General features: G+C 34.2%; 1 protein-coding gene across 1 annotated transcript in view; it reads right to left on the minus strand.

Moving 5' to 3' along the window:
* Positions 1-3,020: 3,020 nt before the first annotated feature.
* The window catches only part of LOC149561958 (CRS2-associated factor 1, chloroplastic-like), a 65,729-nt gene continuing 56,476 nt past the window's right edge, over positions 3,021-12,273 (minus strand). The window contains exons 4-5 of the mRNA XM_089825484.1: positions 4,291-4,418; positions 3,021-4,099 (exon numbers count right to left, since the gene is read on the minus strand). Of these exons, the coding sequence (XP_089681610.1) occupies positions 3,215-4,099; positions 4,291-4,418 (1,013 nt within the window). The 3' untranslated portion in view covers positions 3,021-3,214. The remainder of the gene's footprint in view (positions 4,100-4,290; positions 4,419-12,273) is intronic.

Below are 12,273 nucleotides of genomic sequence, written 5' to 3' on the forward strand. Positions count from 1 at the left end.
GATCATGGTGCACAATTAATAATTATAATTGTTGTATAATTGTAAAAGGTGTTGTGGGTACATTTAGTTATTAGTGCATTGAAGAAGTCTTAACAGGTCAATCTAATTATTTTTTTGTAATGTGCATAAAGGAAATTAATTTCCTTTGTTGGAATGTATGGTACATACAGAATGAATGTGAATGTGTGTGTGAGCCTTGATGTTAGATATCATAGCATATCTTAAGGATTGTTAGATGATTTGGTACCAATATGAGTGGAAGCTTTTATCATTCCTAAGTGTACTTTATTGGAACTGTAAAGGAAATTATTATCATTTAGTTAGTTCATTAAAGATATTTTTAACCTTTGTCATTTCAGACAATGAGTCTTCTTAAAGGTGGGTTTATCCTTCTCTCTTCAAGCACGTGGTTCTGACAATGATGCTTTTGTTCTAATCAACTCCTAATAGGATTGGAAACCTTTTAACAGGGGTTCAGTCCTTTAGCATGGACTTATCCTTTAACATGGATAGATGTACTAAATGTATTGTATAGACTCCTAGCAAGGTCGGGTCTCCTAAATAGAGATATTTTCATATTAGTGCATGATCTTATGGGTATCATCCCCACCGAGGTGTTTCCCTTAACAAAATTTTCCTCGAGAACAAAAATGTGTGTTATGGTGTTGTCTTTAATATTGTTATGCACTATTATATTCTTGGTAATTTCTCTAAGAATTTTCATTTTTATAATTATCGCACACAACTGATTAACTAACCCTGCCTTCCCAATTGTGTGGTGTAAATAATTATTACTATCAATGCTATTCATCTATATCCGCATATAAAACCAATTCCCTAACTTAGCAAAATCTTTAAGGATAAATTTGGAAGAGAATTCAAATATTCTCCTTTCCAAAAGGAAGCAAAGCTTAATCTGCACAAAATTCGCTGTTTAAACTATTTTGCATTCACGATACTTGGATTCCTCCCAAGGATACCCAAATATTTCCTTATATTATTTTAAACCAAAGTTCTTTTCCTTTATATCAGTTTGATCAAGGACAAGGTGAGCGGCAGTTTTGCCATGACACCACATTAAAATCATTAAAAATGTTAAAATAATAGAGTGACAAAGTGGCACTAACCAGTCCTAGTTAGCACTTACTAGTCCTTTGGAAACCATTCATTCCTTTCCCCTTTTCTCCCCTAATCCATGAAGGCCAAGTTGATCCTACATCCACTTGCCAAAACAAAAGTAGTAAGGCTGAAACCAAGACATTGTAATTTCAACAATTTGTATAATGCTAAATAAACAATTACATCTATGTTAGATACACATGAAACTCGTCATGACATTCCATATATACTCTCTATATCTAATGTGTCGTTTATTAGGAATAAAAGTAGTTACTACGCATGACATCTTTTAATTTAAAACCATTGTTTCTAACATCTAGAAAATAAAAATCTATGGCGTAAATTTAACAAAGCCACGGTTAGCATATACTGGAAACCATTGAGGTCATAAAGCCATAGAAAGCCATTGCTTAAAATAAACTAGAAACCACTTAGGGCATTGTCATAACCAAGGTATCAAAATATTAGCAATATGAAGGGATTTGACAATAGCTTATACAAGAATAACTTTGATTTTTTTATCTTAAGAATTTTAGAAATTAAATTGAGTTAAACATTGAAATTAGTTCAAAATCTAATTAATTAGAACTTAAAGTGAAATTAAATAATTTGGGAGCTAATTTAATTTATGAAGAATTAATTAGATTATTTAAATTATTAAATGTAGTTATTCAAACTAGAGGACTATAGATATCAAATCTAAAAAATCGTTGAAGACCAACCAATTAATTATTTAATTGAGAGGAAAAAATCAGCTTATAGAGGAATAAATGGTGATTAACTAAATACAGGAATAATTAGCAATTTAATGTTAACTCACAAGTAAGTTCATTTTTGAGTGTCTACATATAGAAAGTTGCCCTCTTCTATTTAGAACACTCTACAACATGAGCTTGATATTGAGACCCTCGCTAGTGTTTTAGAGCTTCTAGATATGATCAAGTTTATCATAATCCTTCTAATATGATGTCAAGTAACAAAGTTATCCCTCCTTTTATCTAACACTTAAATCAAGTTCAAAACTCTAAAAATCTAAAAATTAACAATTTTGCTAAAAATTGTCAAAGGTTCAACATAGACAAATTTATAGAAAGAATTGTCAAAATATTTTGTTAGCAGGGAAAAAGGTAAAAACCTAATGATTTTAAAACTTAAAAACATCACAAACCAATGAAACCCAAAAAAGAAAACCACAAGTTTTGGAAAAATATCAAGCAAAACCTCTTTAAATTTTAAAAAATCATATAAAACCCACCACATTTTTCCGGACAAAATAAAATCTAAAACACCCTTACAATTAGAAAAATATCAGTCATGCTATTCATAACTACTTCACATCAAAAATTAGAGAAAATTAAAAAATCATTTTTTAAAAAATTTTGTAGAGACCATAATTTTGCTCTTAAAACTTGTAAAAACAACCAAAAAGCCTAGACTTTTATTAGGAAAAAAAATAAATCGAAATCTTATATCAAAAAAATTTGACTTTTTGTTGAAGTAAAAAAAAACATATAAAAAACGTTTGAAAATCTTTCATAAATTTCCTCCCAAAAAGTTTAGGAAAGCCCACAAATTTTATTCTACAAAAGAACCTTTGTAATTTTATTATAAGATGCTTAAATCACAAATCTTATTGGAAATAATTGTCAAAAACTAATCTCTCCTTTGATACCTTTGATAAGCAACAAATGACAAAACAACTTAAATAAGAACTAAAATAATATATATATAACTAAATGATTATAATAAGAAACATAATTAAATAATTTTAATAAATATTTAAAATATTAGTGAATAGATTAAAGATGGTCATTCCAAAATTATAATATGAAGCACCATTAGAAGTAGAAATGTGTACCGAAATTGCATTGGCCATTTGTAAACACTTTTTGACAATATAATAATCAAAGACCAAGTGCGAATTGAATTTAGAATGCTTGATCACAATATACTGATTTAGGACACACCTCTCCCAGTATATTCAATTTTGTGATCAGAAAAGTTTAAACCATCAAATATTTACAAATGAAATGTGTACGCTAAAGTTTTGAGTCATAAAATCAGAATTTTGTTTCTTTAAATGTTAAGTACAAACTCATGGTGCCAAAAGAAGTTTAGCAAGATCATCCACAGGCAGCATGCCAATAGGTACTTCATCTGACAAAGGAAGAATTTCTCCCACTTGCTTAGAATCTATATGTTGAGATGGTTTCTTCCCTTCAGATTTATTTCTTTCATCTTTAGCAGATTCCTTCCTATGCCTCCTATCCTTTTTATTTGACAAATTATGTTTATACTTGAGGTCTGGTCCTGGGGTTGCTGTTTGAACTGAGTTGATATACTTTTCCACGATAGCATCTGGATCCAAACCAGGTCCATCCAACAATAAAGCTACCCTTGATTCAATTGCTTGCTGCCATAAGCTCTCAATGCTATCTGTTTCACTGAATCCATTCACTTCTTTTGTTGCCAGACTTAAATTTTCCTTGGTATCTACATCTTCAGACACACTATCAATTATATTCATATCATTCAGTTTTGGAGATCCATTTGAATATTTTACCATCACATCTGTTTCAGCTTTTGAATCATCAATACTATATCTATCCTTTTCAACCAAAACCATAGAATCTGTGGGCTGCCGTGAAATATGCAACTTGTTCGATTCATCCTCAAGAGATCCTCTGCATTGACCAGTGTCCATTTCATCTTCAACAGCAGCATCTTTGGAAGAAGAAACACTTTGCTTCACTAATTCTTTGTTCAAATTAGTTGATTCCCTCAAGTTTGTACAAACGGTTTGATCAGGTAAAAGAACATCAGCAACCTTAGAATTGGTCAAATCATCACTAACATACTCACTGCCATAAGCAGGAGGAACCGGTGGATTTTTTCTTAGATTTTTAACTTTGTATTCCTTGCCTCTCCACATTAGAATATGTTCTTTATCAAATGAAAGCAACACGCAAGGAACCAGCTCCTGTAACAATTATAATTTTGAATTCAGCTTATCTTGTGCCCAGCAGAGGTCAATATGAAATCTAATATACTAATATGACAAAATACAGAATTTTAAGATAAGATGTCTGCAACAAGCATTGCTGCTTGTCAAACTCCACTAAGCATTCTTAGATATCTCTGCTAAGAAAAACATAACCAGTATTGACAAACCTTTAGTTTGGCACCTATTCTTCTATAATCACTAGGTTGCATTCCTTGGCAGTTTATCCGTACCAGCTCTGTTTCTTTAAAAGCATCTCTGATGCTCTTTACAAGATTAAGATAGACACCATTTTTTCCTGCAAGTCAAAGTGTACCAGATTCAGCACTGTTTATTTTCTATGCCTATGAAAATCATCAACTAGATTAACATGAAAATTCCTTTTCCCAAAGCCACTTAAGGGAACTCAATTCATATGATCCATGAATATTAAAACTATTTTCCTTTAGCCTCAACTCATCCCTACATAAGTACATATTAACCCTCCGAAAATTATCCATTTAATATTAGATACCATATGCTCAATATGCTTATAAAGTCCTGCTCAAATTTTGTATTTCCTGTTGGTTCTGCTCAGTAAAAACATTTAAATTACATTAAGTACTAGAGAATAGAAACATGCAGCCTCATGAGAACGTTCTTACAGACAGAACGGCTGATTGCTGATGAGGTTTCTGGAAAGCAGATGGCCACGTTAGAAATTCACTCCAGCAACCATGACATACCCACAATGGCCAGGTTTGAAATTCAATCCAGCAACCATGAATTACCCACATGCAAATTCAGATCAATATAATCAATCAGATTGATCTATAACAGATAAACCGTAGTCCTACAAGGATGCATCCTCTCAAAATGCCAAAACCAAGACATCCCCATGATTTGGGAATCCAGAAAAGAAGTCTTCCCACCATCACTACCTGGGTGAGGATGCTTCCAAGACCCTCTAAAGAAGCAAGGAACATCCTCCATTTTGGGGGGAAACGTGGAGTCCAAGATGACCTGGGGACTTCAATTCAATTTTATTTTTATAATAAAATAATTTTCTCTGTCATGATAATGACTTTATTAATTTGTGTCAATGATGTTTTTATAGACAAACATCATATGACATGCACAAATGGCTGACCTTGGAAGGAGTATTTAAATGATTTGATGGAAAACTGAACTATTGAACTTGAAACAGATGTTACTGTGCGTGTTTATTGATACCCAAATGCATGCTCTCTTAGTTGTTCTTGTTTTTATTTTTGCTGACTGCAGTAAAATGTATCTTAAAAATGAGAAGGAAATAAATTAAAAAATTAAAAAACTACGATATTTATGGCAGCACTTTTAGGGTTTTTTTGAGTTTTCCCATGATTTTTTGTACAATTTAAGCACGATTTCAATGACAAAAAAATCATTTAAACTCATTGACCTAGTCAACATGTTTTATTTTGTTGAAAAAATAAGGGAATAAATCAGCCTTTGGGGTGATTCACGATTAATGGGGACTACTGATTTTTTGCATGCTTATACTTACCATGCTCTGAAGAATAAAGATTTGGTGTTAAAGAAAACAAAGTGCTTAAATTACGAAAAAAATGGCATGCACCATGAAGTTTCATGTGGGGACTTAATATAAGCTTGGTGGTGGAGGCCTACCCCTCTAACCCACCCTACATCACAACAGGAAACACAACCAATTTCCCCAAACCCTGCGAGGGGCACTGCACCTCAACCCCAATAGAGGCACTACCCCAGACACTTGTCATGGGGGATTCTGCCCCTAAACCCCTACCCCACTTATTTTGTGCCACCAGCCACCATCAGAATTCAATTCCCCAAACCCCATCCCAGACATTTCTTGTCCTTGTCTCAAAACTTCTTGGAACAATGCACATAACGATATAAACATTTTACTAGGAATATTAGAATTCTACAACTATAAAATAAACAGTTCAAGTGCTTAAGTTCACAACAACTATATATTTCTAAGTTACCAATTCGGATGCAGATTCCAAAGCGGATAGGGGATGCTGGGAAAAAAAAAAATTGGATGCTGACACACACAAACACACACACGCAAAGAAATGCAAGAAATATACAAAAAAAAAATCATTTGATAGTATGACTATGATAGTTAACCCTTTATCAAAATTCATGATATTTCAAAATTCATATGATATATCAATATGTGCTTGTCCAACATAAAATCTGAACAGAATAACATTAAAGTTCTGGCTTTCCTGGTTCACTGTTTAGCAAAACTTTCTTGAAGCCTGAATATGGAATATACTGGTCATTATTAATTTCAGCTTCCTAAAATCTGTTCTTCAATTTTTGCTTGAGAGGTGCAGCATGAATATGATCCCTTGTTTCCATATACTTGCTGTGGTCTTAAAGTTGATTTTAATGCAACTCTGACTGTTTTTTTCCAGAATTATACTCCTAGTGACATGATGCTACTGCTTTATGCGCTTTGATTATCCTGATGCAAGTTCTGATTCAATTTTAAATGTTGTGCTTAAATCATATGGAACATTTATCCAGTGCCTTGGAGTTTGGGTCAGACAAACTAATACTAAGTATTAATAACTATAAAAGGAATCAGTCTGATGGTGCGTAATGTTCTATAATTGCAAAGAGACATGATGCTGGAGTGGCTTTTGTACATCCATCATACTTTTAGCACGTGTAAGATCATTTGTAACATATTAGGATGCTGTGATCAGCCTTCGTGTTTTGGCCGCTGGGCCCACGGATACTTCCAGATGTGTCTGGAAGCCCTGTGGAAGCTGGCCGGAAGCCTGTGGCTGGCTTCTGGCCAGCTTCCACAGGGCTTCCACACACATCTGGAACCCGTCCACATCAGAATCTGCACCCAGGGGTTTCCAAGAAGAATCAGTAACATAGAAATACTTAGCTAAATATATTATACTATGGTTCTAAAAAGGCTCTACTTGAATCTCACAAATAAAATAAAGGGTTCAAGTGCTTAAGTTGTTGAGAGGCCTACATTTAGCTAAGCATTGTTATAACACAGTGCTAACAAGGTTCTCCTTGAATCTCATGAATGGAAAGCTTTATGGTCACAGATATTCCTAGTGAATTGTGTGGGGAACTAAGGTGTCTCAGCTCTCAAGTATTTATTTATGACGATTCAATGTTTTCCCACGGTTCTCTGGCATTTCTGCAATTAAATATTTGTGCTCCATCATTAGGGCAACGAGTTTTTAACTTTTTTGTATTGGCACTTTTGCAACACATAGGTGCTTTGAATTACAAGTTAAATATTGCAACACTGCATTAAGAATGCATCCTATTCCAAAAAAAAAAATGTCCCCACAAAAAGGGGATCCTTTTGAGACTTGGTGACTTCGGGGAAGCATCCCTTCACAGTTTTGGTTCCCAATCAATGAATTATCCAACCCTAAAGACATGTGAGATCTTATGATTACATTTGATCTTGGACTTGGTAAACGAACAAGAATCAACCCAAAGTTAACTTCTCTTATGCTTTAGGCTTTGCATGACCATGGCGGGTGAAACATTATTCTCATCATTCAAATATCTCTCAATATTGATCAATGATATTTTGCAAATAACACCTCACACAGTTTCAGAGGTTCGCTTGATACATTATCGAATATCTTGTTTTCCATCATGCACTAGCATGAGGTGCAACAGAAAACTGAAAAGAAAAATTAATGCAATAGAAAACTGAAAAGAAAAACTAACACCTGCAACTGAAAAAAATATCAATTTGATTTTATTAGTTATGAAACTGAATATTGATCAGTGCCTTATTCTGGGCAGTGAAGTCAAATTCACAACAAATCTCTAGTTATCCAATGGCTTAAAACTGTTAAGCACTCTTTGTGTGTATGAATTGCATAAACATGCAAGTAGTTCAACCACAAACTGATTTCTCTAAATCACAAAGCATTTGTTTCGGCATTTCCATATTTTAATAAGGTGTTTCAGGTAGACTGTGATGCTAGTGGTAATGTCATTAGAGTTGTTTCGAGTCGAGAAGATAAGCTTGTTTCGAGTCGAGAAGATAAGCCCATTGCTTATTTCAATGAGAAGTTGAATGTTGCCAAAAGAAAATATTTTGTTTATGATCAGGAGTTTTATGCTATAGTTCAAGCATTGAGGAAGTATAAACACTATCTTTTGCCTATAAATTTTATTTTATTTACTGATCATCAAGCTTTATAGTATTTGAATTGTCAAGGAAAGTTAAACCAGAGGCATTAAAAATGGGTTGAATTTTTCCAAAGTTATACTTGTCTTCAAGTATAGAAGTGGAATGTCTAATAGGGTTGCAGATATGCTTGATAAGAGACATAATTAATTGACAAAAATGCAGATTGAAATTGTTGGGTTTAAGGAGTTGAAGAGTTTGTAAAGTAACGATATTTATTTTGGTGGGTCTTGGAGAGCTTGTACAAAACCTGTTCCTTTAGACAAGACAAGATGGTTGGACTTTATAATCCAGGATGGTATGTTATTCAGAGGCAGTCAATTGGACATCCCAAAGAGTTCCATGAGGAAGAATTAGATCAAAGAGAAGGATTGGTAGGACATTTTGGTTGAGATAAAACCACTGCTCTAGTTAATATGCATTACTATTGGCCACAGTTGCAGCAAGATGTTAAGAAGTTTGTACAACGTTGCAAAATATGTAATGGCAAAAGGAGCCAACAAAATACAGGGTTATATTAGCCATTACCTGTATCAGAGAAGCCATGGGAGGATATTAGTATGGAATTTGTTCTTGGTTTGCCAAAGAATCAGAGAGAGCACGATTCCATTTTTCTTGTGGTGGGCAGGTTTTCTAAGATGACACGTTTTATTCCTTGCAAGAAGACTAATGATGTTGTTCATGTAGCAATATTATATTTAGAGAAGTGGTGAGACTACATGGACTAACAAAGAGCATAGTTTCAAAACTGAGACACTAAGTTTGTTGGATACTTTTGGAGGACACCGTGGAAAAAGTCAAATACATATCTGAAGTTCAGCTTAGCACATCATCCACAGGCTGATGGACACACAAAAGTGATGAATATAAGTTTGGGGAATACATTGAGATGCTTGGTTTGAAATAAACCAAAGGGATCGGATTTGATTTCACCACAGGCGGAATTTGCATACAATAATTATGTCAATAGGAGTATCAGTAAATCACCATCCAATATAATATATGGTAGTAGTCTCAAAAATGTTTTAAAATTAAGGAAGTTGAACAAAGGAGAGACAAGTAGCTATGAAGCTAAAGACTTTACAAAACATTTGAAGAATTTATATAAGGAAGCATATTAACAAAATGAATACTTAGTACAAGGTCAAGGCAAATTAGAAAAGGAGGCATAAGAAATTTTGGATAAGAAATTTTGGATTGGAAATGAACTCATGGTTCATTTGAGGAAGAAGGGATTCCCAGCAGGAACATACTATAAGTTGAAGATCTAGAAGTTTGAACCATGCAAAATACTGAAGAAGCATCATTTGAGAAGTGCTTATGAAGTCGGGTTGTCCAATGAACTAAGTATTTCACCAATGTTTAATATCTCAAATCTAACACAGTATCATCAAGGAAGTATTGAAGTTGAGGTAACAAAAGAAGGGGAATATTCCACTAACTAATTCAGCTATTGAGGAGATTGAAGACAAGTTGGATAGTCGTGCTAGAAGAAGCACAAGAAATAGGCTATATGAAGAATATCTGGTCAAATAGAAATTAAAGCCTATTGAAGATTTATTGTGGTTTCTAAATACCTGAGTTGTAACAAGGTCACGTCTCAAATTACCCCACGTGTCTGATGCAAGAGCACCCTAGGTGTAAGAGGAATCTTGTATCAATCAAGAATATTGTCTAGTTTTTTAATAAGGGCTATCTTTGTAGCATTACTAAATTTGGAAACTTACTATTTTTAGTAAACTATTCACTTAAGCTCAAAATGGTCTAATTTCTTTCTTGAAGGTTCACTTTGGTTATATTAGTTTGCCAATAAATTTTCATTGCAAGATCACGTCTAGTTTTGACGATATTGAAGATTTTGGGTTTTGGGTAGTGTTACACCAATGCGCGAGGGTGCCGCAGTGCATGGTGACATTGGAACGAGTTTCGGGTGTAGGAAGAAAAAGGGCCTCAATTTGGGGATGGCGGGGCTACGGAGTTGGGTGGGGAGGGAGCTTGCGTAGTATACATATATGACTTGAAATGCTAATTATTAAATGATACTTCAATATAACATACAATATATAGTTGAACAATGAATATAGAATATTGAAATGTGATTCACGAACCATAAATTCAAACTTCAAACTTGAAACTTCATAACCAATGATCATTAAACTTAGTAACATTCTCATAATAAGTTGTAACATAAGTAACATCTAAAATTTTAATCATGATGATACTAATTATGACTTCAAATGCTAATTATGAAATAATACTTCAATATAACATACCAAATATAGTTGAACAATGAATATAGAAAATTGAAATGTGATTCACTAACCATAAGTTCAAACTTCAAACTTCAAACTTCATAACCAATGACCATTGAGCTTAGTGACATACTCATAGTAAATTGTAACACAAATAACAATAAAGCTTGAAACATTATTATAATGATAAATAAAAAATATAAGTCATACATAGTACCATGTAAGTCAACCATTGACTATCAAAAGACAAAGATGACAGATTCAAAATTCATTGTTCAAATCATAAAGATCAAGATACTCATGATTACAATGAGCAGAGTAGCATGGAATAGTGCAATGAAACGATGCATCATGGCCATATCAAAGTGAGTACAATACTACAATCTACAAAATGTCAATAATGAGAATGTAAGGGTGTGAGCTCTCTAATCATCCCCTAAACCAAAGTCCTCATTACTAGAACTACTAGACTCCTCATGGGTAAGATAATATAAAAAGAACTTTAAAAAATTGACTTTTCAACACGGGCGTCAGACGCACCCTGCTGTCCCTTGGTAGCACACAGTGTGCACCCATGCACACACCTACTCACCCACGCACCCCCCACACTCACCGGGTGCGCCGAACGATGTCGACACGGTGTGGCAATGGTGGCAGAATGCAGGTGCGTGATGTACCCGCATTCAGGATGAACATGCACCTAGTGTGCCAAGGTTTTGCCTCGAGTGCGCACACCAAGGTAACACTGGTTTTGGGATAATGTTAAAAAAAACTTGACTCAATTTTTAAGGCTTTAGAGCCTCCAAAATGGGGTCAAACCTCGGCTAATGGGGCTTCACACAACATGGTTGTAGAGAACTCCCTACTATTTCAAAATGGAGTTATAAATTATAATAGTCAATCAGGTCAATGAGTCTAAAGTTATGAACTCCAGAAGTTGCACTACATGAAATAGAAAAAGAAAATTCCTTCAAACACTTGTTTGAGTCCCAAGAATGTTTGGGGCCTATTCCACTGTAAGAAAAGATAAATAATAATATTTTAGGGATGGCCGCCCTCAAAGTTAGGATTAGAATTTCTAGAACCTTCTATGGCAGTTAGAATTCCCCTATATAAGGTGTAAATGGTAGCTTTGGCTTGCAGATAATTGTAATGAAAATGTCCATGTGGTTGTAGCATATCATATTTATAAATATTGTATTATCGTTTCATTGAAGATAATAGGAAGCAAGTTTCATGTTCTTTCAATTGTTTGGTTTTTGGAAAAAGAGGGGTAAAAATTTATTAAGACAGAAAGGATTACAAGTAGAGCTCAACAAGGAGCTCTATCCTAAGCAACAAGTTCATCAAATTCTTGCACCATCTCAAAGGGAAGTTGCCCCCAATCAATAATATTCCAGCCCAGAGCATGACCAGAAGCCCATTTGGTTAAACAACCAGTAGCTCTATTCCATTCACGAAGAATGTAAGTAAACCTAATGAACTCAAGAGAGGTACAAAAGAGAAGAATTTGATTAACAATAGTGGCCAGCTGCCAACTAACATCCTCAAGCTCTTGCGAGGAAAGCAAGTTCACCACCACTTGGGAGTCAGACTCAGATAATCTTGCGCCATCCCCACAAACAACATTGTTTCACAACATATAAAATGGCCTGAGCCTCCATCGGATTGTTAGTGTAATCATCCTTATGCATTGAGAAAAGCATTTA

This window comes from Cupressus sempervirens, chromosome 4, assembly GCF_028749045.1.
Source record: "Cupressus sempervirens isolate cs-2001-9-10 chromosome 4, ASM2874904v1, whole genome shotgun sequence".
Taxonomy (NCBI): Eukaryota; Viridiplantae; Streptophyta; class Pinopsida; order Cupressales; family Cupressaceae; genus Cupressus; species Cupressus sempervirens.